Source organism: Electrona antarctica (assembly GCF_951216825.1).
Source record: "Electrona antarctica genome assembly, chromosome: 2".
NCBI lineage: Eukaryota > Metazoa > Chordata > Actinopteri > Myctophiformes > Myctophidae > Electrona > Electrona antarctica.
This window is the reverse complement of record NC_136807.1, coordinates 49,550,623-49,578,556: the sequence shown is the minus strand read 5'-3', so window position 1 is coordinate 49,578,556 and position 27,934 is coordinate 49,550,623. Positions and strand designations below refer to the sequence as shown.

The following is a 27,934-nucleotide window of genomic DNA, read 5'->3' as shown; positions in this document are numbered from 1 at the left end:
TGTGTGTGTGTGAGCGCGCGTGCGTCACAGTGCGTGCGTGCGCGAGATCATCAAATCATGAATGCACGGTGAATCCTTGGGGTTTGTCCTCCAACTCCACTTCAATGAATAATATCCATGTGCGGAAGTGGCGTCATTTATAAATACCTCCCACAGTAACAAGCCACCTTCCGCCTTAGCAGCAGCAGCAGCAAAGCGGAGCCCAGTGTAAAAACCCTCCTGGATGTGAAACCCACTTGGCTCTTTGGCAGACACACAGTCACACACCACCGGGCCCTGCACGCTTCACAAGGTGAATATGAGCACTTCGTCGCGACGACAACTGCTACTATATCGACGACTTTGTAATGTGAATGTGTTATTATGGAGCCCCCAGGAGGGCCTTGTTTACATCTCAGTCCCCGGACTAGAGTGAATGTGAGCCGGGGAGGAAGGGACAGCGGTGGAGGGAGGGAGGGGAGGGGGAGGGGGGGATGCTAGGTACTATAGATGGTGTTTTGTAACTAAGGCTAAATTCGTTGGGAGGAACAATGGAGGTGGTTTGTTTTCCTCCATAAAACGGCCATTCTCCACGTACCATGGCCCGTGTGAAGCTACAAGGAACTCTTGCGATTGCTTTACACTTTCTCTCCGCTATTGAATATATATATATAACGGTAATAAGAGAGCCAGCCAAGAAGCTAGCAGGGTTACACCGACGTTGGTGACCCACCGAAATCTGACACTGGCCATACCGGTATGCTTCTTCACTCAACGTTGGCTCTCAAGCAGGTATACATTAAAATGCCGGTTTTATCAGAATACCGACGCTGAGGAAATGCATCTACACGTCGATAAAAAAAATGCCCTGTTTTGTGAATTTGTTGATAATAAGTAACTTGTAAACATCGACTCTCAATCATTCACCGGTGTGTGTGTGTACACCGGTGGGGGTCATGGTATTCGATAGGTCACCAATGTCGGTGAAGAACAACCTGCTAACGTTAGCCAGCCATTCTAAGAAAAAAAAATAAACCTTCAGATTCTGGGCAGACGCCGGGAATGAATGCCAGGCAGGCAGTGGCACTACGTTGTGAGCAGCGAAATGAGTGAATTTTCGATTCAGCTCCTTCAAAAAACGACCTGCTGGCCTATTAATATCTACGTGACCAGCAACCGCTTTGCTGTCTCGCCATATGACATATTAGCCGGGTTAATATGTATGTCACCTAGATGTTTTAAAAGACTATTTTTAGCACCACGGCCCGGAATGCAAGCATTACGTCTGTTGGTGGTTTGGCAAGACTGTTAGCTTCTGAATATTGTATATCCAGGTGGTGGATATTTGCAAAGTCATAAATTGGAACGCCACTCACTCACTCAAGGCAACCGATCTAATCTTGTGTCGGGACCTCACAGATTTGTCGGGATCATCGGAGGTAGAGAGAAGCCGCTTAACTTGGAAAGGCAATTAATTAGTTTTTATCTTTCTGTTTTGTTTTGTTTTGTTTTGTTATATATATATATTTTTAATCAGCCTACCGGTCATGTGTTTTTAAGTCTTCACCACGCCTTTTTGGTGTGCTTTATTTGCAGGTACCATATCAGTTGTTTACACTAACTCCATCTTACCCCACGCAAGAAGCTGAGTGACTGCAGGTCACTTTGTGTCTGACCCCTCAGCAAAAGCACCAACGGTTAATTGTTCAAAAAATAAAACCCAGTAAAGGCTAATTTATGCTGTGTATAGACGAGCCCTGTGAGGCACATTTTTGGGGCTCGTGGCTGTAACGGGCTGTGAGCCATGGGCAGCCAGGGTGTTTGTCAGTGAGCCAATATATTGAATACGAAATGGCCAAAGCTGTGAGACATAGCCCGTCTTATACCGTATAAACTAGGATTAACTTAAGCCTCTACACGTGGCCCACACCGTTAGTTACATGTGGCATTTAATGTGTGTGATTTACATGTGGCGTAACGTTACATGTATGGAGTAGAGCAGGGGTGGCTGTACAGGTAGACCACATACATGCCGCCCCTAGAGAATATTTCATTCAAATATAAGAAATCTTACTGTGACCACTTGCCACTTGAATTAAGGTGACTTGATTGATTAAGCTCAAACCCACAATATTTTATTTTCAAGATTGTTTGCTGTGCACAACAATATCTGTAGCTTTACAACAACAAAAAAACCCTACCTATTCCATTTCCCATTCCAAGTGCATTTGTCTTATATATATATATATAACGTCAGCTCCGCTATTCCAAAGCCCCCTTAGGTACATATTTAAACTATTTTCAGCAATAGTGTTATACAATTGCTATAATGTTTCTTTCGGTGGGTAGATCTGGTTGAGCTGGTCATTTTGAAAGTAGCTCTCAAGTCAAAAAATAGTTGTGTGTGTACCCCTGTAGCAGAGCAACATACTGTAAAGGAGACACGAGTAAGTATTTGCAGAGTTGCAAATGCCATGTTATGTGGCGTTTAAAGCTGGAGACACAATGTAAGGGAACACCTAGCTAGTGATAAACCAGGAGAACCTGACCAATAGGGGGATTTTGAAAATTGACAGCATGAGGTACAGCGAGTCGTGGGCAGATGGACATTGGACAGAGAGACTGACTGAGAAAAAATATGACATAACCCATTCTGAACGGGAACCTCTTTTGGTGTTTTAAGCATTAGGTTATACTTTAGCTATTGCAAAATAGCAGATCTACAAGCTCATAGCGCTGCTTGTACGAGCTTGTATGTCTGCTATTTTTGAAAAATCGTGAATGTGGCGCAAATCTTTGAATATATTCTTCTTTCAGTGGAAACGTTTTTTTAACACAAATCTTTGCTTTTGGCGAGAACCTGGAACAACATATTTTCAGATGGGGTCGGCGGACGAATACAGATAATTCTGGGGGTCCTTGGCATGAAAAAGGTTGAGCACCACTGACATGGAAACGTAGGATTTAGAATTTAGACATTTTGTAAAATCTAGTGTCGGGTCTAAATGTGTTAAAGGGGAAAGAGGGGGACTTTTTGATTCCAGCTGAGAGCAGCAGTAAGAGAATTGTTGAACAGCGTGGGTGTAGCTGCGAGTGAACTGATCAACGCCGGTGCAGCCCTGCAAGCGAGGGTGGGACCTTGGATTTGATCCAAGGTCTTTTCCCTAGAACTAGGGTAACTGGCTTACTATGCCTGTGCCTGTGACCCGTTGAACTTTGTTCAACGGGTCACAGAGCGCCTGGTATATCCCCCAAATCACCATCATCAGCCACTTTATACCGTTTTACCAGGCAAATGTAACTTTAATTGAAACAGGGCAAAGTGGCCAAGCAGAGCTATTTTATTATGAGCCAGCTAGGTTTTTTAGAATGGAACAGGAACTGCTGATGGCAGCTGCCAAAACAGCCGGTAGACTAGATAAACACCACTGACCAGAGGAGAAGCTTGGCCCCTGTAGGTAGGAGGGGGTGGTCTGGTGTCTGGGGGCATCCTCTTCCCTGTAAGAGCATTTTTGGACTTTGATGCGTTTCATACATAAATGACATGAATCTGAAGCACTAATGGAGATAATCTGGGATTAGCTGGAAATCGTTAGTTGTTATCATAAGTGGTTGCGCCAAGTTTAATCCCCTGAACAATTCTGATGAGAATAATCCTCGCTACATATTTGGAGTGCAGCTTTCGTGTGTTGAAACAATAATTAAAAAAAATAAAACATCTCTCGGCAGTGTTAATTATAAATAATGAAACATTTTTAAGCATTTTAAAAGTAATTGCATTCTGTATAATCTGGAGAGTTATCATCTACTCAACACCATGGCCAAGTCAGGCTGACTTTAAAAAAACTAAACACAGATTGATTAAGGTCCAGTTGCCTGTGCTCATGTCTACCAAAACCAATGTTTCCAATACCCTGCTTAAAGGAGAATTCCATACTAGAAGGCTTTCTTACCTTTTTTTTTTTTGTAGTTACGTCCCCACCAAAGAGGTCCAGGTCCAAGTGCATTATTGGCTATTTCCCCTACCATAAGCCCTCAATGAATTGCATTGAATTGAATGGGGCTATGGGGTGTTGTGCTAATTCGCTTATTTCCATTGCTCAAAAATCTATTTATTTTGTATACATCCTCTCTTCATAATGTAAATGGTATCCCAAGCGGCACACTTTACTACTTATTTCGATGGAAATGCGCGAATTAGCACAAAAACCCAACCCCCATTGAGCACTTTTGCACAAAATAACACCTGGACCGCTTTGTTGGGGACGTAACAACTACAAATAAAGGTAAGAAAGCCTTCTAGCATGGAATTCTCCTTTAAGCAGGGTATTGGAAACATTGGTTTTGGTAGACATGAGCACAGGCAACTGGACCTTAATCAATCTGAATAATTCATTGTCCAATGAAAAAGTAATGCTAACTCTGATGCTGGCCTTCAAAGCACCCTATATCTTGCAAGTCTGATCAGACCCTACAAACCCTCCCGCAGCCAACTCAGGGAAGCTGGAAGTACAGTCCTTCACTAAAAACACTGAGACAGCGCTTCACACGTCCCAAACTCTTCTCCCTTCTGGCTCCAGAACTATGGAATGCACTTCCCATTGCAATCAGAACTGCCCTGCCAACTCACTCCCAGTCTGAAAACCCACCTCTTCAGACTCCATCTTAGCCCCTAGAACTGGCCCTAGCCTTGACGACCTAACAGGCGTATGCAAAGGCTCAATTTATGTAATTTAGCATGTATATGTAGACATAGCACTCTATAGTGTATTGTTTCATTTAGAATAGATATTCCACTGTTATGTTCTTAGTTTACGTCAGAGTGACTAAATACATGATGACTATTTTTATGTATTTGATGGATTACCATGTTTTTTTGTTGTTGCTTACTGTAAATCACTCTGGATTAAGAGCGTCTGCTAAATGCCTAAATTCAATTGTAATGCTAGCACAACCAAGATCTGGTCTGATTCTGCCAGGCAGCCAAATTCTAACGGCATTAAGTGAAATGCATATGGAGCTGGAGTGTAAAACCTTGTTGTCCTTGTGATTATTGTACTCGGTGTAAATGGTACCTCACCAACCAAGCAAACACATTCTCTGTAATAGTTGTGATAATAATAATAATAATAGCGGATAATAACTGATATAATGGAGTAGAACATTGTGTGACTGATGAACTCCACATTGGCCATTGGATGTCTTCTCTCTGTACTGAGAAGTCTTCCCAAATGTTTACATGTTCAGGAATGCCCCAAGGATGGGGCAAGGAATACAGAATTGTTGTGGCATGAATTATAATAAATTGTTGAGCTGAATTCCTCCTATTTCTCCCTCTTGTCCATTTTCTCCCCCCTCTTTTCCATCTCTTATCCTTTGTTTATTTTCTCATAGTCATCCATCCATCCATCCTCCTCGCTTCCTCTTCTCTCTTGTTTTTCTCTCGTCTTAGCTCCCGCTAGATTTCCAAATGAGTGACGGGGAGTGTGACTTCTTCTGCTTCTTCCGCTGCTGCTGAGCGCGCTAGGTACGCGCCTCAGCCCCGGCGACGAGAGAGAGAGGGGGATTCTGGGCGGTGTAGTCACACGGCAGACGTGGCTTTGAAGGCAGAGGGCCGGAGCCCCACGACGAAGCCAATTGACAGGCAGCCCACCTGGCAGAGTCCCGACAGGTAGACGAGCCCCCGCCTACCTGTCCGGAGTCCACCAACCGTCCGGATGTCTGTGGACATGAACAGCCAGGCGTCGGACAGTAACGAGGAAGACTTTGGGGTGAACTCTGAGGAAGAAGAGGACGATGACGACGAGGAGGACCAAGAGGGAGACATCGCCGACTACTACGATGGAGTGGCGGGCGACGTGGAGCAGCAGGGGGCAGATTCCTTCGACCCGGAGGAGTACCTGTTCACCTGCCTCACCTACAGGGAGAGCCAAAGGGTTCTGACGGAGGAGGTCGACAACGTAGCCGCCGCACTCAAGGTGAGCGGGTGGCTGTGTTGTTTTTGGCAGTAGATTTAGTCCTAGTCTCTTGAATAGTTTTAGTCACCTGGAATGTTTTAGTGTTGGTCTAGTTTTAGTCGACTAAATATCATAAGACTTTAGTCGACTAAATCTACAGTTGATTTAGTTGACTAAAATGTATTTTGTCAGGCCTTGATGCCGTCGTAATGACACTCAATTTTACACTCAAATTTTACACTCATTTTACACTCAAACTCACATCGCGTCGCGCTGCGACGCTTTGAAAGTGTAGATCGGCTAGTTTCAGCATGCAACCAATTGTAAAATTACTTATACTGGATCTCTTGTCCACTAGTCCCTTCTTAACATTTTTGTCTAGTTTATTTGTTGACGAAATTGTCAGTATATTTAGTTTTAGTCTCCATACAAATGGATAAACTAATGCTAAGGAGGAGGTGATTCAATGGGGTTGTCCTTTTCTTTTTGGTTTGTTCCCCACTGTACTATAAAGTAGAGAAGAAGATGAAATGTGGCTGCCAATTTGAAATTCTTGCCGCTTTCAGACCATCTGGACACTGGAGTCCAGTGTCCAGATAGTCCAAATTAACTCCTGTGACACTGTCCAGTGACTGGACAGTAGTTAATTTGAATCATGCTGAATCTTTATTTTTATTTTTATAATGTGATTTTCACCATACATCATCTCATTCCGGCCAATCACAATTTGCGTCCCACTTTCGTCTTCCATGTTTGTGTTTACACAAACACTCAAAGCTGGGCTTTCAATGTCATTCAATGTTTGTGTTAACACAATGTTTGTGTGTGTGCACAAACCCTCAAAGCTGGACATAGGAGGGGCTGGCAAGTGGCAACGGGCATTCTGATTGGCCAGTATGAGATTATGCATGATGAAGAGCGCCCCTCACTTCACACATGTGTGATTCTTTTAATGTATTTATGCGTAGACAAGTTGATCTGGTATAGACCCCTTTTCATAACACAATCTTCCCATCTCTCATGTTTTCTTTAAAAACGAATGTTCGTACGAGGCTAACCTTTCCTATCCTTCTACCCACCATCAAAGCTGTTTGTTTACCCCTCACTATCATGCTGCATTTTTTTTTATTTTTTTATTTACGTTTTATTGAATTTTAATCAAACATACATGAAAACGAAACGACTGACAATTGACAATACATACAACCGAAAACAAAACAAGACAATATACGTACCATACACACAAGGGGAGATGTCTGCCTCTCTTCTCTATCGATGATCATTCATAATACATAAGTACCTCAAACAGGTGCATATACAGGTTAAACGGGTTTAACTGAATCTATACAAAATCAGGTCTATGGTAGAAACATGAGTAATCCATCTAAACCAGTTATCTGTGAAGACTTCAACTTGACCGCTGAATGTAATTCTCTCCATAATAAATATACTATAGATTAAATCGATCCATTCATTCATAGTTGGTATAACATCATGCTGCATTTTCTATGAATGAGTTGTAGTAATGTACATGTAATGGAGGGGTTTTATGTGATTTGGGATCATCCGATGGGAAATATTGGTCTGTTTCAGTCAAGAGTTATTTAGAATAGATAAGGTGTTAAGCTTGTATAACTGACAGTAAGTTATGTCTTGGGGACCGCGGACAATGGGGAAATCGATGCGCACTGTGCACGAGCAAATATAGGTTAACCTGTACGGCCACGACAAATATAGGTTAACGTTCCTTCACATGGTTAACCACGATGATCCACGGATGAGGCTTGCTCAAACTGAAACTTGTACGTCTTCAATGAGAGGTTGATGTGTTCTCACTCAGTAGACTGACTCAATCAGATGCACAAAGATGCACTATGTAGTGTCTTTGATTGGGAGAGGCTGGAGTGCCATTGGCCCGGCATGCTAGGTAACGACTGGTAATATGATTCAGGGTTGCTGCCTCTAGGTCACACCAACAGCTTCGTATCTGTATTATCCCATTTTGGGCGGGAACCCCTTTTGGTGTTTTAAACATGATGTTATAATTTAGCTATAGAAAAATAGCAGATCTACACGCTCGTAGCGTGCCACTCGGTGGCGCGCTATGAGCTTGTAGATCTGCTATTTTTGACTATCACTGACATAGAAACATGAGGTATTTCAGAAAACTGTCAGGATTTAGAAGACTTTTTTTTTAATTTCGACGTCAGGCCAAAATGGGTTATATGACTGCAGCAGTCGATCAAATCAGTAGATAATTAGTCACTGAAGGTCAGATCTTCAAACTCTTACTACTAGGAGGTAGTTAGCCTCGGTACCAGCCATACTCGTCTGCAAAGAGAATAGCCTGGTCACAACCTAAGGCAGAGAGTGCATAGCCGGAAGTGTCAGGCCGGAACATCCGTCGGATGTATTTCCCCCGGATATACGATATTATCCGACCAATCACAACACTTGTTTCATACTCGGAGAATTGTAAAGCGTCGACGTGATTTCCTTGAGCGGTACTTCCGCCAAGATCCCGCTACTTCCGCCAAATTCCAGCAATGCACTCTACAGTGGCCTGGGCCATGGCTCAGTGGTCCAGGCACCTTGGATGGTAATCCAGTCTGGCAGTGTGCCGCGGGTTCGACTCCCGATCCCGACGGCCTTTACTGCATGTCTTTCCCCCCATCTCTCTCTCCCCATCCTGTCAGCCTACTGTCTGTCCCTTCATAAAATATATAAAATAAAGGCGAAAGCCATAAAAAACAAAACATGAAAAAATAAATAATGCACTCTACAGCGTAGGTCTTGCCCAGCGTGGGTGTTAGTTGAGAAATTATAGACACTTTAGTACAGTCAGTAGTGCAGGTTTTTATTTTATATATTGGATATTATAACCGCGAGACCACAGATGAAGCCTGTTGTGTTGTAGATGGTAAACCACTAATTCTTTTTTAACACTGGACAAAATGTATTCCTTTTTTCAGTGAATCTTGGTTGTAATGCTTCTGATGAAGTAGGTTTGTAAGAAATGAAGATCACCATGTCCATGAGATAAGCCTACTGTAAACTGGAAATGGTGTCTGGACATGGTTATCTACATTAATTCTTTGTTTGATTGGCTCAGCAGCAAATTTGACCAGGAAACACAAATACGTTATGTGCGTTCTACCCTAGCCTGATTATCAGACTGTAGCTTTCTTGAAGCTTCAGTCTGACATTGTCTCCTGTCTGAGCGATTTCAAGGGGGAGGGGATTAGAATTTCCCTCAACCAGTATCCATTGGTGTTGTTTTTCCCTCCTTCCTGTGTTGCGCTGCGTGATGACGCTGGGGTCTTTAAGCTGGATCTAGGCTAGTTCTACCCCCCCCCCCCCCCCCCCCCCCCCCCCCCGGCACACGACACCGCCACAAAGTACAAATTGGTCACAAAGCTACCACAGTTCAGGAACACCAAAAGTGGGTGCTGGCGGCGTGCTTCCTCCTCCACGTCATCAGTGCCCATACCCGAGGCGGGGTTGGCGAAAGGGCCTTTATGTTCTCCCCGTGTCCCCTAGGGTAGGTACCCTCACAAAAAACATGCAGTAATCCTGGTCTCTAAACTGCCTCCCCCTGGCCAGCCTTGGCGCCTGATGGAGGGGAAAGGAACTGGTTGGAATAACGTGTTCCTTCCACGCGCTACGTGTCAGGTGTAAAGGAGCAACTTGGACACTCGGGCATGAAGGAAGCATGAGTTCAAGTCCGTTGCTCTCCCCATGTCCCCCATATATGGGGACTAGGTTGGCGGAGGGTGTGTAGAGCCCAGGATCACATTAGAGAATTGACACAGGGGTGAAACATGGGTTACAAAATCGTGGGATAAAAATTATATATAAAAGAACACCAAAAGTCTACTTCCCTGCTATCATAAAGAAGCACATGTACTTGTGAAGCTTGTGTTTTCAGTTAATCTGTCTGTCTGTCTCTGTCCCCGTCCCTTCTCCCTCCTACAGGTTCTCCCAGCGGTAGCCAAGCTGGTCCTTGTGCACGTTCACTGGCAAGTGTCACAAATACTGGACAGGTAATAAGAAAAATAATACCCTAACTAACGTTCTGTACAAATGCAGTGTAGACTCGCATGAAACGCGCAAGTGGCACTCCCACACTGACTGAAGCACTAAAAAAAGACAAACGCGCCGCACGGCACGCTCTGTTTAACTCCCACAAAACATGCCCTGCTTTTCTCCCAAACACTTGTGTCGTCGGTCACTGCTGTTGTATTTTAACCCATTTTGGGCGGGAACCCCTTTTGGTGTTAGCATTATGTTATGCTTTAGCTATTGAAAAATAGCAGATCTACAAGCTCGTAGCGCGCCACCGAGTGGCGCGCTACGAGCTTGTAGGTCTGCTATTTTTGAAAAATCGAAGAACGACTGACATAGAAACATAGCTTTTTCAGGAAACTGTCAGGATGTAGAAGACATTTTTAGAATCTGATCTCAGGTCAAAATGGGTTAACTGACTGACCGACCAGTGAGGAGCCCACACCGGGAGGACATAGTAGAGCCTTTGTCCGACTCCTCCCACCCAACACTATACCTGCTGACACCCAGCCTGTAGGATTACATATAGTGACAATTCTCGTATAGACACTCCTCAAAGCCGGATGCACATGCAGCACGGTGGATTCGAATCGCAGTGCTGGGCAGGCACTTTTTTTGAGTGGTGCCACCTACTCCCTTTAGGAGCTGTGTGGGTGGGTGGGTGGGTGTCTGGGTAGGAGCATGAAAACAGCATGGTTGTTCTTCACCACCTGTGCACAACCTAACGCACACACAAACACACATGCACGTATTAACTGTATATATGATGCTTTCAGCGGTGCCAGTACAGTAGAGGGACCGCCACACGGTAACTCTGTCATTTCTCAACCGTTTCGGACGCGGCCCGGCACGCCGGAACCGCCAACTTCACAGAATTATAAGCATATATACTTACAACTGCTTTTTTTTCCTCCACTCAACCTCAGCTGTTTCATACTTTCACAGAATATATATATATATATATTCTACACTCATACACACAAACAACTTCACATACATTCACAATTGTTCAAAATAAAATACATTTATTCACCATAAAACAAGGAATTAAAATGCAAGTAGCGAGACAAAAACAACAGAGCGTCGACAACAATGGGAAGTGACCAATACTGAGAACAGACATGACTGGAGACCGAGGAAAGCATATGAGTGCACCAGAAGGTTTGGGGAGAATCTTCTATTTGGTGAATTGTTTGGGCAGGCACTTTTAGCACTGCGCCACCCCAAGCGCCTACAGTTTTAACTTTCCAACATGACACTGGGCAGCAGTGGAGCTAGAGAGGCCGGTTGTGGACGTAAGGGTCCTGGTCTGATCCCCGGCTCCTTTTGGCTTAGTTGAATTGTCCTTCAGCAAAGAAACTGAATCCTTAACCCATTTTGGGCGGGAACCCCTTTTGGTGTATTATGCATCATGTTATGCTTTAGCTATTGAAAAATAGCAGATCTACAAGCTCGTAGCGCGCCACCGAGTGGCGCGCTACGAGCTTGTAGGTCAGCTATTTTTGAAAAATCGAAGAACGATTGACATAGAAACATAGCTTTTTCAGAAAACTGTCCGGATGTAGAAGACATTTTTAGAATCTGATCTCAGGTCAGAATGGGCTAAGCGGTACATTGGCTAGGTTTCCTCTGCCGTCTTGTGTGTGAACGTGTGGGTGTAATGCACATAAAACGCTTTGGAAAAAGGCCCTATATATAAATACACTATTTCACATTTTTACTGTGCTCTCTGGGTTCAATAGATGGAAGTCCAACTCTTCTCTGCTGTTGTCGGACGCCTCGGTTCAGCCCAGCAGCACCTGCAGACCTGTCACTGTGAGTACCGTGTGTGAGACATGTTTTATGGGGGGAAAAAGCTACCGTAATCTTCACAGATACATTAATTTAACACCCTTCATACAGTAAAATGTACGTTGTTCATGCCACCAGCGAGTACTTTGAAACTCGGAAGCTATATTGATTACCGTGGTAGTATATATTTGTCAATCTAATATTGGAATCAGTATTGGTTCATTCCATTTCTCAAAGGCTCCCAGTTCCTCTGATTTGATCCTTAAACTTTATAGACTCTACAAATGTCAGATAACAAAGGATGCTTTGTCAAAATGATAAGGAATCAAGGATGCAGGGTGCTTCTATATGTAGCAGAGTAGGCGTCTTGTAACGAAAATGAATTCCACTACGTTTAGTGTGGTTTCCTGAGGCCATCTATCTTTAGAAATCACCATGTGGTGTGTGTGTGTGTTATGTGTGTGTGTGTGTGTGTGTGTGTACTGTGTATGTGTGCGCAGGGCTCGACGCTTAGCATTTAGCACGTGTGCTCCTAAGTTGAAAATTATTTTAGGGGCACGATGAAAAGTTATCAAATGTGTTTTTCTTTAACCCATTTTGGCGGGAACCCCTTTTGGTGTTTTAAACATATGTTATAATGTAGCTATTGAAAAATAGCAGATCTACAAGCTCGTAGCGCGCCATCGAGTGGCACGCTACGAGCTTGTAGGTCTGCTATTTTTGAAAAATCGTGAAAATATTTATTTCAGAAAACTGGAGGATTTAGAAGATATTTTTTTAAATTTTGAGGTCAGGCCTAAATGGGTTAATAAAGTGATATGAGGTAAGGGTGGGCCATATATGGCAAAATATAATTGTATCACAATATCAGCCATTATCACAATAATGACATTTATCATGATACAATTTTTACGTTCGTATTTATATAATCTATAATATTAATCAATTTGTTTTATGCAGATAGATGGATAGATAGATAATCAATTCATTTTTATGTTGCTGATGGATGGATGGATGGATGGATAGACAGACCGACAGACTATCCGTTTTTATCCTGCTATATTCGGTGCAGGGTAGGATGCTCGATTGTGAATTAAATTGTAACATTCTCCTTGGCTTTGACTGCTTCAGACAGAACATCCGAGTCTGACACACAGCTACAGTAGACTACTAAGATCCAGCCAGGTCGGTGATTACTAATATCATTCACGCTGTGCACACGCTTTTGTAAGCGAGGGTGTGTTGTTTTTGATCGATATGAATCCGTCATGTGTGTGCACACTGTTTTTACAACTCGCACGGTGCTATTTTTAGTAGCAAATGCGAGTACATAGTCGCACCGTAAAGCCCTGTGTGTGTGTGTGCGAGTCAGTGTTTTTGTCGACTAAAACTAAGACGAAAAATGTCTTTCTTTCACGGACGAAAACTAAATGGAAACTAAATGAAAACTAAGCTATGATGACTAAGACTAAATGTATTGACAATCTTATGACATTTAGTCGACTAAAACTAGTGCGAGTAATAACTAAGTGTACACTGGTTTCCTAGGCCCCTCAGTCCCTCCAGTGTGTGTGTAATTAAGTGTTCACTGGTTTCCTAGGTGTGTGTGTGTGTGTGTGTGTGTGTGTGTGTGTGATAACTAAGTGTACACTGGTTTCCTAGGCCCCTCAGTCCCTCCAGTGTGTGTGTGTGTAATTAAGTGTTCACTGGTTTCCTAGGCCCCTCAGTCCTGTGTGTGTGTGATAACTAAGTGTACACTGGTTTCCTAGGCCCCTCAGTCCTGTGTGTGTGATAACTAAGTGTACACTGGTTTCCTAGGCCCCTCAGTCCCTCCAGTGTGTGTGTAATAACTAAGTGTACACTGGTTTCCTAGGCCCCTCAGTCCCTCCAGTGTGTGTAATAACTAAGTGTACACTGGTTTCCTAGGCCCCTCAGTCCCTCCAGTGTGTGTAATAACTAAGTGTACACTGGTTTCCTAGGCCCCTCAGTCCCTCCAGTGTGTGTAATAACTAAGTGTACACTGGTTTCCTAGGCCCCTCAGTCCCTCCAGTGCGGATGTGTAATAACTAAGTGTACACTGGTTTCCTAGGCCCCTCAGTCCCTCCAGTGTGTGTGTGTAATAACTAAGTGTACACTGGTTTCCTAGGCCCCTCAGTCCCTCCAGTGCGTGTGTGTGTGTAATAACTAAGTGTACACTGGTTTCCTAGGCCCCTCAGTCCCTCCAGTGCGTGTGTGTGTGTAATAACTAAGTGTACACTGGTTTCCTAGGCCCCTCAGTCCCTCCAGTATGTGTAATAACTAAGTGTACACTGGTTTCCTAGGCCCCTCAGTCCCTCCAGTGCGTGTGTAATAACTAAGTGTACACTGGTTTCCTAGGCCCCTCAGTCCCTCCAGTGCGGAGTGTGTAATAACTAAGTGTACACTGGTTTCCTAGGCCCCTCAGTCCCTCCAGTGCGGATGTGTAATAACTAAGTGTACACTGGTTTCCTAGGCCCCTCAGTCCCTCCAGTGTGTGTGTGTAATAACTAAGTGTACACTGGTTTCCTAGGCCCCTCAGTCCCTCCAGTGCGTGTGTGTGTGTAATAACTAAGTGTACACTGGTTTCCTAGGCCCCTCAGTCCCTCCAGTGCGTGTGTGTGTGTAATAACTAAGTGTACACTGGTTTCCTAGGCCCCTCAGTCCCTCCAGTATGTGTAATAACTAAGTGTACACTGGTTTCCTAGGCCCCTCAGTCCCTCCAGTGCGTGTGTAATAACTAAGTGTACACTGGTTTCCTAGGCCCCTCAGTCCCTCCAGTGCGGAGTGTGTAATAACTAAGTGTACACTGGTTTCCTAGGCCCCTCAGTCCCTCCAGTGCGGATGTGTAATAACTAAGTGTACACTGGTTTCCTAGGCCCCTCAGTCCCTCCAGTGCGTGTGTAATAACTAAGTGTACACTGGTTTCCTAGGCCCCTCAGTCCCTCCAGTGCGGAGTGTGTAATAACTAAGTGTACACTGGTTTCCTAGGCCCCTCAGTCCCTCCAGTGCGTGTGTAATAACTAAGTGTACACTGGTTTCCTAGGCCCCCCAGTCCCTCCAGTGTGTGTGTGTGTGTGTAATAAAGTGTACACTGGTTTCCTAGGCCCCTCAGTCCCTCCAGTGCGTGTGTGTGTGTGTAATAACTAAGTGTACACTGGTTTCCTAGGCCCCTCAGTCCCTCCAGTGCGTGTGTAATAACTAAGTGTACACTGGTTTCCTAGGCCCCCCAGTCCCTCCAGTGTGTGTGTGTGTGTAATAAAGTGTACACTGGTTTCCTAGGCCCCTCAGTCCCTCCAGTGCGTGTGTGTGTGTAATAACTAAGTGTACACTGGTTTCCTAGGCCCCTCAGTCCCTCCAGTGCGGAGTGTGTCTACAGATCGTACGGAGGGATGCCCTGCTGGCGTTGCCCTGCCAGCACTCATTCTGCAAAGCATGCTGGGAGCAGCACTGCACTGTACTGGTCAAAGATGGCATGGGAGTGGGTGAGTGTTTGTTTTGACCGTAAGAGAAAGAATTGGTTTAACCCATTTTGGGCGGGAACCCCTTTTGGTGTTTTAAGCATTGTTTATACTTTAGCCATTGAAAAATAGCAGATCTACAAGCTCATAGCGTGGCACCGAGTGCCGCGCTACAAGCTTGTACGTCTGCTATTTTTGAAAAATCTTGAAAATGTGGCGCAAATCTTTGAATATATATTCTTTCAGGGCCAAAGTCAGATGGGGGTCGGCGGCCAATTACATATAATCTTGGGGGTCCTTTTACATGAAAATTTTTTGAGCACCACTGACATAGAAACATAGGGGTTTTTCAGAAAACTGTCAGGATTTAGAAGACATTTGTAGAATCGTTCCCAGGTTAAAATGGGTAAAAACTAAATTTTGTGGCTCTAACGTGGATCTCAGACTTCAGGCAAGCCTGTGATGTCAATCGTCTATATCAGGGGTTTTCAACAGGTGGTCCCTGGAAGTATTGCATGTGGTCCCTGACCATTCATTTAGTAATGGAGGATTTGTTCATTCTTTTAAAATGTCTTTCCACTAGTTGCGAAACCGTGAAGTGAATGACCTGGTGAATGTATGATCACCGGCCATGTAGTCATGTAATTTACTGACAAGTTGGCATTTTCATGACAAATGTTGATGAACATGGCATCATGATTCATGACTAAAACATCTAGAAACGCATATTACACACATTAAAAAGACCTGAGCTCTATTCTATAAATGTCTTCTAAATCATGACAGTTTTCTGAAAAACCTCATGTTTCTATGTCAGTGATTCTCAAACTACTTCATGTCAAGGACCCCCAAAAATTATATGTAATTGGCCACCGACCCCCATCTGAAAATATGTAGTTCCAGTGACCCTCCCAGAAGCAAAGATTTGAGTTAAAAACGTTTGCTCGGAAAGAATATATATTCAAAGACTTTAACGATAAAAAAAAAAAAAAAGCAGACCTACAAGCTTGAGTGCCGCGCTATGAGCTTGTAGATCTGCTATTTTTCAATAGCTAAAGTGTAACATAATGCTTAAAACACCAAAAGGAGTTCCCGCCCAGAATGGGTTAAGTTCTTGTGTCCTAAACATCATTAAAGTAAGATTAGTATAGACGGCATCTACCGTAATTTCCGGACTATAAAGCGCACCTAATTATAAGCCGCACCAGCTAAATTCTGGGAAAAAAAACATGTGTACATATACAAGCCGCACTGGACTATAAGCCGTATAGAGGCCATAGCCGGCCATGGAGATAGATGTAGAAGGTCCCCTAGTGGCCGTTAGCTGTAGAAATCCATAGATGTATAGACGAATTCACAGAGGGGGTGCCCTGGGCGCGGCCATTACTGAGGTGTAATCCATGGAGCAGGTGCTCCGTAGGCCAGGTGTAGCTAATCAGTGCTGCTGCGCTTAATGGTACACCTCAGTAATGGCCGCCCCCAGGCAAGCCTCTGTGAATTTGTCTATAGGCCGCAGGGTTCAAAGCATGGGGGAAAAAAAGTAGCGGCTTATAGTCCGGAAATTACGGGTAAATGATTAGCTGACAATGCTGTCATTATAAATGTGACGTTACAATGTCTAGCTAGCCTGTAGCCAAATAACCGGTTTAACTCACATTAGATACAGCTTAATACATTGCCAACCTGAAGCTAATGCTGCCAGAGGAGGTCCTCTGCATGTTTATGTGAGCTGGCACCATGCTGGCAGACCACTGGGGTTCATAGATGTAACTTAACAACAAAGGAGACATTCCGTCATCTGTTAATATGATCTGTAATGGCTAAAAATACAGTTGTCCTGGTTTGTCATGAGCGTGACAATGTTGGTGGGTGTGTGTGAGAGAGGGAGACCACGATGGTGTGTCCGAGTGGCGCGCTACGAGCTTGTAGGTCTGCTATTTTTGAAAAATCAAAGAACGACTGACATAGAAACATAGCTTTTTCAGAAAACTGTCAGGATGTAGAAGACAATTTTTTTAACTGTTTCATGTATGGCTCATGTAAGTTTTAATCGGCGTGTGTGTGTGTGTGTGTGTCCAGGTATTTCATGCATGGCTCAGGACTGTTCACTCCAGATGCCAGAGGACTTTGTCCTGCCACTGCTGCCAGGAGAGGAGTTAAAGGACAAATACAGACGCTACCTCTTCAGAGACTACGTTGAGGTATACAGCATCTCTCTTTAACCCATTTAGAAATTTAAAAAATGTCTTGTCTAAATCCTCCAGTCAAGTACCCATGTTTCAGTGGTGCTCAATATTGCATATCAAGGACCCCAAAAATTATATGTAATTGGCCTCCGACCCCCATCTGAAAATATGTTGTTCCAGGGACACCCTCAGATGATGATCATGATTTTTTTTTTTAAATAGCAGACCTACAAGCTCGTAGCGCGGCACTCGGTGCCGCGCTATGAGCTTGTAGATCTGCTATTTTTCAATAGCTAAATTATAACATAATGTTTAAAACACTAAAAGGGGTTCCCGTAATGGCTCTCTGTAAATACATATCGGTAAGAAAAAGGAATGGAATATAAATGGTGTCGGAGTGAGTCACAGCTATCCCTTCATCTGTTAACAGTGGCTCGACTCTATATTTAGTATTTATTTTGTGCCTTAACAGCCACCAGTGTTTGTCTGACTCATCCGTTCCTTGTCTAGTTTGGCAGTGACCGACTGTCATCGGAAACCCCTTTTTTTTTTTCTTTTTTTTTTTTTTTTTTTTTTTTTTTTTCTAAGGAAGCTCTGAGGCGGCGACAGCCGTACTGTTTGCATGCATGTACAACGTGTTGTACAGTTATTGGTCTTAGGAGTTCCAGCATTCATTAACCCATACAGGACGGGAACCCCTTTTGGTGTTTTAACCCATTTTGGGCGGGAACCCCTTTTGGTGTTTTAAACATTGTTATAATTTAGCTACCTATTGAAAAATAGCAGATCTACAAGCTCATAGCTCATAGCTTGTAGGTCTGCTATTTTTGAAAAATCGTGAATATTTATTTCAGAAAACTGGAGGATTTAGAAGATTTTTTTTTTTAATTTTGAGGTCAGGCCTAAATGGGTTAAGCATTATGTTGTACTTTAGCTATTAAAAAAAAGAGAGAAAAAAAAAACTCAAATCTTTGCTTCTGGGGGGTCCCTGGAACAACATACTTTCAGATGGGGGTCGGCAGCCAATTACATAATATGTTTGGCGGTCCTGGACATGCAAATGTTTGAGAACCACTGACACAGAAACATAGCGTTTTTCAGAAAACTGCCAGGATTTAGAAGGCATTTGTAGAATTGTCCTCGCTGCTCTTTCTGGATATATCTGATCAATCGATCAAGCTGCTCTTTTCTAGATCTCTGTTCAAGCCATTCACACATCCTTCTCTCCTTGTCTCTCTGCAGAGTCACTTCCAGTTGCAGCTGTGCCCCGGTGCAGACTGCCCCATAGTCATCCAGGTGCAAGAGCCCAGGGCGCGCAGGGTGCAGTGTAGCCGATGCATGGAAGTCTTCTGGTAGGACGCACACACAGCATACACGCACGCACGCACGCACGCATGCACACACGGACACAAACGCTCACAGACACAAACGCTCACAGACACACTCACAGACACAAACACACACAGACACAAACACTCACAGACACTCAAACACTCACAGACACTCAAACACTCACAGACACTCAAACACTCACAGACACTCAAACACTCACAGACACTCAAACACTCACAGACACTCAAACACTCACAGACACTCAAACACTCACAGACACTCAAACACTCACAGACACTCAAACACTCACAGACACTCAAACACTCACAGACACACTCACAGACTCACAGACACTCACAGACGCTCACAGACACTCACAGACGCTCACAGACACTCAAACGCTCACAGACACACAAACACTCGCAGACATTGGCATACTTGAATGCAAATAAACGCCACACACCCTCACATAAAAGGACACTGGCTGTGGTGTGTCACACCACCCACATGATGCATTCCTGAGAACTGTTTAACAGCCTTTTCAGAGTTTGCTGTAACAAAGTGAAGGTTCAGTGAGTCAAGTTAAACTGCCACTTGCCCATGGATATGCTCGCAGCTGGTTTAATTAGCCAAGCCAGAGCTCACTTTTGACTTGTTTGTGTCTTTGTGCGTGTGCATATACCAGTAGGGACATCTTTGCTTTAGGGATTATCCTCTCCACACATGTTTTAGAACTAAACGGGGCCTGGGACAATTTAATAATGATTACCAGTATTTAGTTATTAGGGGTGAAATGGTTCATGTCAATAATGATTATCTAATTGGACTATCAACACCCCAAGCTGTTTAAACAGACTCTTAACCCAGTCAGTCCACTAGACTTTAATATATTAGTTTATATTAGTTGCGCTGCGCACCCGACAGAGTGAATACTTCTCCAAAGCGGTGCTGAACCGAAAAGGTGATATACTTCTCCAGTACAGCGGTGCAGGACCGAGAGAGTGATATGTGCAGGATGGACTGTAGGATCGGTCGGGCTCTAGTTTTGACTATTCGGTGATATTTTTTCGGCCTATTTGAGCCGAAACCGAATAGGCCGAAAATGCATTTTTAGCCATTTTCGGCCGAATATTTTCGGTGGCCGAATTCACCCATTCGATTTATAAACACGGACCCCTTTTCCGGACGGATCGGATGTTGTTGTGAATGTGTGTGTGTGTGTGTAGCAGCTAACAATAGCCACACCACTCTAGAGTCGATCGACAACAACGGGAGGTAAAAATAAATCTATCGCGATTAGCGACTGGACAGCGAAGCGCCGGCTAACACAGGATCTTTTTTCATAATTAGACGGGATGATTTAGATCGCGAGTTATGAACGTTTTAAGATTTTCGTTTTCATCAGCTAAACAGGGGAGGGAGTTTTTCGATGACGTCTCACTCTTACGCAACACCGAGGATTGCCCAACAGGCGCTCCCAGGCTGTGGAGCCATGCGATCCGTTCTCATATCAATAAACTTCGTCTTTTGGGACAATACTTCGTCCTGGGCGTTACTAATAGAAAGGACAAAGAACTTCGTCCTGGGCGATGGGGGTGTTAACGGTGGCGAAAAAAATTCTTTACATTTGATGTATTTCACTCTTTTTTTTCCACAGTTTCAAATGTCGTCAGATGTACCACGCACCTACAGACTGTGGGACGATCCGTAAATGGCTGACCAAATGCGCAGATGACTCGGAGACGGCCAACTACATCAGCGCACACACTAAAGATGTACGTGTTTTTGGCAGCAAATGTTTTTAATTTAGTATTAGTCCTAGTCTCTTGAATAGTTTTCATTTAGTTTTAGTCACATTTTAGTCACTTGGAATGTTTTAGTGTTTAGTCTAGTTTAAGTCGACTAAATATTTTAAGATTTTAGTCTACTAAATCTACAGTTGATTTAGTCGAACAAAATGTATTTTGGCTGGCCTTGATGCCGTCAACTGTTTTATTCACATGCAACCAAGTGTAAAATGACTTATTCTGGATCTCTTGTCCACTAGTCCCTTCCTAACATTTTAGTCTACCGGTAGTTTTTATTTGATGAAATTGTCGGTATATTTAGTTTTAGTCATCGTAGCTTAGTTTTAATTTAGTTTCCATTTAGTTTTCGTCAGTGGAAAAAGGTAGTCGACGAACATGTTTCGTCTTGGTTTTAGTCGACAAAAACAACACTAATGCACACATAAATGCACAATGCAGAACCTCTGATTCATACACACAGCATATGTGTATGAATCAGAGTGTTGCTAATCTAGAGTCTACTGTATGTTGAATGACTTGTTTTTTCTCCTCAGTGTCCTAAGTGCAATATCTGCATTGAGAAGAATGGAGGATGCAATCACATGGTGAGTCAGAGGAAAAAACGCTTTCTTTAAAAAGTCCGAAATACAAATATCGGTCTTAAATTGTTTGCTCTTCATAGAAAGAAAATCTGATGGATTCAGAAAATTCTGAATTGTTACGCGTTTGTGATTTTTTTTTTGTGCCACTAAATAAATTGGGTATGTTTGATAAAGTGAACAAAACTTAATTATTGTTCATTCTCTTTTTTTCAGCAATGTTCCAAGTGCAAACACGGTAGGTACTGGTAGCTCAACTTTTGGCTAACATCTTGAACAAACAAGACAGACTACTCCTCTATTGTGTACTATATATACACTTTATAGAAGTGTTTATTACAAATACAGTTCTATCATCTTATATTGCATCTTAAAGCATGGTGAACTGCATCTTCCTAATGTTTGACTCTGAAGACACGGTAGGTGTCAAAACATATGCTAGAGATTATTTTTTTAAGGAACATCTAATGCAGGCGTTGACCATAATTCACTCTTACATTCATGACGTGGGAGAAACATGGCTGCCGTTGTGTGAACATAGTCAAGTTGTTGTTGGATCATGACTTGGAAACTGCTGTTGATGGGTGTGTGTCCTGTGTGATGCGTATATCTGCCAACCCTCAGACTTCTGCTGGATGTGTCTGGGAGACTGGAAGACACACGGCAGTGAGTACTACGAGTGCAGTCGTTACAAAGAGAACCCCGACATCGTCAACCAGAGCCAACAGGCCCAGGCGAGAGAGGCCCTCAAGAAATACCTCTTCTACTTCGAGAGGGTGAGGAGGATCACCAGGATAGATGATTTCTATTTTAGTCGTAGTCTCTTGAAAACGTTTTCATTTAGTTTTAGTCACCTGGAATGTTTGTGTTTAGTCTAGTTTTAGTCGACTAAATATCATACGTTTTTTGTCGACTAAGTCTACAGTTGATTTAGTCGACTAAAATGTATTTTGGCGGGCCTTGATGCTGTCGTAATGGCTGATTTTACACTTCAGCTTGTAGATCTGCTATTTTCAGCATGCAACCAAGTGTAAAAGGACTTGTACTGGATCTCTTGTCCACTAGTCCCTTCCTAACATTTTAGTCTAGTTTTTATTTGTTGACAAAATCGACAGTATATTTAGTCACTAGCTTAGTTTTCATTTAGTTTTCGTCAGTGAAACAAGGTAGTCGACGGACATTTTTCGTCTTCTTCTTCGATCTAGATGAGGCTCATAGCTCGCTCATAGAACGACTGACATAGAAACATAGCTTCTTCAGAAAACTGTCAGGATGTAGAAGACATTTTTAGAATCTGATCTCAGGTCAAAATGGGTTAATGTTGGCAGGGAGAACCAATAGTCGGTGCACAGTCACAGGCCAAGACGACGCACACCTTCCCTCACCCAGTCTGTCTGTACGTTTCTGTCCACCAGTGGGAGAACCATAACAAGTCTCTGCAGCTCGAGGCTCAGACGTATCAGAGGATCCAGGAGAAGATCCAAGAGCGGGTCATGAACAACCTGGGAACCTGGATCGACTGGCAGTACCTGCAGAATGCTGCCAAGCTACTGGCTAAGGTGTGTGTGTCTCTGTGTCTGACTCTGTATGAGAGCTTCTTAAGGCCCCTTCTACTCTATGATATATTCTCTGCATTAATTAGCCCTTCACTAAGTCCCTCCCCAACCCATCCTTGTCCAATAGGCACGTTAGCAGCGGAGAAAGCTTGACCTGCATAGCAACCGTTGCTAAACTATTTGGATTGGCATTGGACAATCGCTTTTTGGGGTGGGATTTAGTGAAGGGCTAATTTCCCTCCTTGGTGCACGTTTTCTAAAAGCTTACAGATACGAAATTATATATTCGCAAGGTGAAATATTGCAAACTACTGTGTGCAATGCCAGTTGCATTCTAAATAGATGTACATAGTATACATATACATACATAAGTATACATTCAGAACAATGGGAGTATAAATGGGACTAGAGTTTAAATGGTAACGAAAATTGACTTAATTCTGAATTCTCTCACTCACTTTAGTTTTTCCTTTCTTCCATTCCATCTCCTTCCTCTGTAGTGTCGCTACACACTGCAGTATACCTACCCATATGCCTATTACATGGAGTCAGGCCCACGCAAGAAACTGGTGAGGAAAAAACAACAAGTCAGCTTGTCTGTCTTTAGTGATGTGAAAGGAAATGTATTCTTATATAAACTGTTTTGTAAAACTACCGTAGCTTTTGTCTTTTAGAAAGTAACTTGTAAAACAAACTAGGCAGGAGGAAAAAATCTGATGCTTGCAAACGATATTTTACGCATTTTAAACTTATTTACACCAATAAAAGCACCAATGTAATTAATTTAAGACTTGGTCAAGACTTATTTCTTCTTTTTTTTTTTTCAACCTCTCTGTGCTCTGTGTACCAGTTTGAGTACCAGCAGGCCCAGCTGGAGGCGGAGATAGAGAACCTGTCATGGAAGGTGGAGAGAGCAGACACCTACGAGAGAGGAGTGGTCGTAGGAGGAGAGGGAGAACTGAGCGCCAACGACAGGGGGGTGAGTTGTTGTTGTTGGTGCCTTGCTCTACCCTTGAGCCACACAGGGGTAGGAGCCCCCCAACATTGGCAGTGTTGGTACTCCATCCATTTGAGATGCAAAGAAAATAAATCCCCCAATCACGGCAACATTTCTATTCCAGCCATTGTGATACACACATTGAAATGGACCCCCCCCCCCAAAAAAAAAATAGATACTCCCATTGACCTTTGCATGGAATAGAGCCCCTAGTGTTCAAACTTTTTTGAAACACCGAAGGGCCAACTATATCTCCTCGACTGACAAAATTGTGCCTCCGGACTATAATAAAGTCACATAAATATGCATCTCATGTAAACAATTTTATGTATGCTACTCATCTATGGAAGCATATATGGAAGCATAAAGCTGCCAACATTCAAATGAAATGGCAAATACAAAAAGTCAATTGAAATAAGAGAAATGCTTTTTCATTTTCAGGTCATTGACGCATTTCATGAGACAAAAATAAATCTAAAATGCAATAGCATTTACATTTAATCTACAGATGTGCTCATTCTATGAATTAAAAATAAAAGATCATTTGATTTTAAATTTTCAAAAAATACCCCGCAAATTAGTGGGCAATATTACAATGAAAATGCAATTTAGAAAATTCTAATGAAATAAGAGAAATAATGCTTTTTAACCTTCGGATATTGAACGCATTTAAGTGAAAATATAATGCGATAGCATTTACAGGTGTGCTCATTCTATGACAGAATGAAAAAGCAATTTACATTGCATTTGCATTTTCAAATTGGCGTGTGTACGACTTGATAATGAAGATGCAATGCGATTTGCTTTTGCTTTTTCATTTGGTCATAGAATGAGCACACCTGGAGATGAAGCAAATCACATTGCATTTTCATTTTCAAATTGCCATGTGTACGATTTGAAAATGCAATTTGCTTTTGCTTCATCTCCAAGTGTGCTCATTCTATGACCAAATGAAAAAGCAAATAGCATTGCATTTTCATTTTCAAATAGTACACACGCCAATTTGAAAATTAAAATGCAATGTTATTTGCTTTTGCTTTTTCATTCTGTCATAGAATGACCACACCTGGAGATGAAATGTAAATGCTATTGCATTATATATTCACTCATTATCTGAAGGTTAAAAAGCATTTCTCTTATTTCATTTGAATTTTCTAAATTGCATTTTCATTTTAATATTGCCCACTAATTTGCTGGCATTTTTTGAAAATTGAAATTCAAATGATATTTTATTTATAATTTGAATTGTGTCATAGAATGAGCACATCTGTAGATTAAATGTAAATGCTATTGCATTTTAGCTTTATTTTTGTCCCAAGAAATGCGTTAATGACCTGAAAATGAAAGCATTTCTCTTATTTCAATTGGCTTTTCATATTTGCCATTTGAATTGTGGCAGCTTTATGCTTCCATATGAGACAACCATGAACAAAGAATCCTGACAAATTGTACTCTGGGGAAACCTGGGCAGGTTAATAAAAAGAACTTCAATGTAAAAATGTTGGTAATACAATTCAGATGTGACACAGAGGGCCGTATAAAATCTGTCCCCGGGTCGCATTTGGCCCGCGGGCCGCACTTTGGACACCCCTGCCCTAAACCTACAAGAGTTGGTGCCTTGCCATTTGACCTACTTACTGTATGGATTTGAACCCTAGCTAAAAAAAAACATGACTGCTCAATACTAGTCTCAAAAAATGATTTTAACCCATTTTGACCTGAGCAAAGATTCTAAAAATGTCTTCTACAGCCTGACAGTTTTCTGAAAAAGCTATGTTTCTATGTCAGTCGTTCTTCGATTTTTCAAAAATAGCAGACCTACAAGCTCGTAGCGCGCCACTCGGCGGCGCGCTATGAGCTTGTAGATCTGCTATTTTTCAATAGCTAAAGCATAACATAATGCTAACACCAAAAGGGGTTCCCGCCCAAAATGGGTTAACGCAAGTCTTCCAGTCATAGAGGTGGATTTGTTTTTGTAACATTTCCTCTGATCGTGCTGACGGTTGCCTCTTTTTTTTGCTCTGTTCATCAGGATCTGGAGAATCAAATGCACATCGCCGAGCAGAGGAGACGCACACTGCTGAAGGACTTCCACGATACCTGAGGCTCCCATCACCACTGCAAAGCACCAGCATCTCCCTCTTCTTCTCCTCGTCTTTGTCCCCTCTCTCCCTCCCTTTTATTCCTTCCCTCCTGCTCTTCTCTCCTTTCATCTCCATCCCTCGCCTCCGTTGACAACTTCTTCACGTCCCCCACCCCACACATACACTCCTCTTTGTGCACTCATTCATCTCCACCACCCTTTTCTTTCGCTCTCATTTGTCGCGGTCACAGAATGGCACGATTTGCGTCTCTCCCCATGTTTTCCTCTTCTTCATCACCTCATATCATCCTCCTTCCCTCCAGACGTTTTTTTGCCTTGCCTTGCGTCTTCATTCATCGTCACCTGGGGATAGGGTGTACGCCTGTCGCTTCACTGTGATTTCTCAGACCTCAACATAGATTGGATTTTTGATCAGAACACCTCACTGTGTGTCATCTAAACTCTGGCCTGATGAACACCCGCTACAGTATGCCTACAGTATGCTACTGTATGCCTCTCCTGTTGAATGTGGTGTTAATATCAGCTCTCTCTCTCTCTCTCTCTCTCTCTCTCTCTCTCTCTCTCTCTCTCTCTCTGTTGCTTTACATTGCCTGTGATTGTGCATCGTAGCGGAGTGGCTTTCAAACTAACGATTTAAGTCTGAAAGCCCATGAAGTTCCATGTCTGGTTTCAAAGATCTTGATGGCAATGAGAGCAAAAAACCTGATTTGATTTTTATTTTATTTCCTGTGCCCCCAGATGTGTCGTCATCACGTTTCTGTGTGATCAGACCATGAACCATTTAAGCCCTATATACTTTGTTGTAAACGTCAAATGGCTCACAAGGCATCACAAGTTGTGAGCTTGTGGATCAGCTATTTTGTTTGAATGTTCACCTATATCTATGACATGGACAGAATGGGGACGTTAGTGTTCATGTGGTTGAAAGTAAATGTCTCATTGAAACGACAAGTGTAGCCATATCCTTTGACATACATTACACACTACATCACCACCCACCAAGTAAGCATGCATGCGCACCACACACACACACACACAAAATGCATTTAATGGAAAATAAATGTTTGACTTTTAATTTCCCTTCTTCCCATATCTGTAGCCATTCAATTATTTTTGCTTTCCATCCATCTATCCATCCCCTCCGCTCTTTTCCTTTTTTCTTTTGTTTTGGCTCGCGTTCACTTTTTTTTTCTCTCATGGAAAATGGCTGTTGATAGATCGTTTAAAAAAAAACTGAAAAGAGGAAAAAAAAAAATGTTGCTGTAATTTTCAACGGTTGTACATTAATACAGAAATAGTTACTGAGAGAGAGTTTTTAAAACCGGATTCTGCCTCTTGTGTGTTTTATTGCATATACACCGTACACACTGACACTTACACAGTACGGTGAACATTTGGATGCCTGGTACCGTGTAAAACCCTGAGTTGATTTAACCCATTCTGGGCAGGAACCCCTTTTGGTGTTTTAACTATGTTGTACTTTAGCTATTGAAAAATAGCACATCTACAAGCTCATAGCGTGCCACCGAGTGGCGCGCTTGTAGGTCTGCTATTTTTGAAAAATCGTAAAAATGCGGCACAAATCTTTGAAGAAAAAAAAAAATATATATATATATATATATATATATATATATATATATATATATATATAAAGGCCTAAATGAGTTAACAAATTTAACCAAATGGACTATCTGGTTACATGTGTACACTTTTAGTAAAATAAGTCCTTTTGCACACCCCCTACTTGATATGACATGCGTGGGAGTGGACAAGCCAACGCATTAGACAAAAGTCCTGCACACTGTCGGCAACTTAAACACTTACAGCAACTATGTAATACAGAAAATGTTTCAATTGCACTGACGTGGCATGGTGGCCAGACTAATATCATATCACAGTGTAGAGTAGACCTTCAACGGATGCCAAGGTATCATGTGATGAAGGTCAGTGCGACCATAATGTCAAGTTAGACCTGAGGCCACATCGGTGTCTCCTTATAGCTTTTAACCATTATTTTAAACCTTACCTGTTGAAAAATAGCAGATCTACAAGCTCATAGCGCGGCACCGAGTGCTGCGCTATGAGCTTGTAGATCTGCCATTTTT

General features: G+C 42.7%; 1 protein-coding gene across 5 annotated transcripts; it reads left to right on the top strand.

Annotated features, from left to right (window-relative positions):
• The first annotated feature begins 134 nt into the window (after positions 1-134).
• On the top strand, positions 135-27,155 carry arih2 (ariadne homolog 2). Of its 5 annotated transcripts, none has more exons than XM_079528730.1 (16): positions 135-292; positions 5,374-5,957; positions 9,912-9,979; positions 11,744-11,816; positions 12,924-12,977; positions 15,151-15,292; positions 17,348-17,469; positions 18,697-18,806; positions 20,444-20,561; positions 21,128-21,178; positions 21,389-21,410; positions 21,797-21,948; positions 22,588-22,731; positions 23,229-23,297; positions 23,579-23,707; positions 25,758-27,155. In XM_079528730.1, the coding sequence occupies exons 2-16, from the start codon at positions 5,697-5,699 to the stop codon at positions 25,827-25,829; spliced, it is 1,587 nt and encodes a 528-aa protein (XP_079384856.1). In that variant the 5' UTR covers positions 135-292; positions 5,374-5,696; the 3' UTR covers positions 25,830-27,155. The 5 variants fall into 5 exon arrangements, with proteins under 5 accessions (XP_079384856.1, XP_079384854.1, XP_079384858.1 ...); XM_079528728.1 differs by having other exon boundaries at positions 23,564-23,707; XM_079528729.1 differs by having other exon boundaries at positions 137-292; positions 5,432-5,957; positions 23,564-23,707.
• The last annotated feature ends 779 nt before the right edge of the window (positions 27,156-27,934 follow it).

Coding starts and splice junctions, on each gene's coding strand:
- arih2 (XM_079528728.1), top strand. CDS start 5,697: ATGTCTGTGGACATGAACAGCCAGGCGTCGGACAGTAACGAGGAAGAC. Junction 5,958..9,911: donor ACGTAGCCGCCGCACTCAAG/GTGAGCGGGTGG, acceptor TCCCTCCTACAG/GTTCTCCCAGCGGTAGCCAA. Junction 15,293..17,347: donor CAAAGATGGCATGGGAGTGG/GTGAGTGTTTGT, acceptor GTGTGTGTCCAG/GTATTTCATGCATGGCTCAG.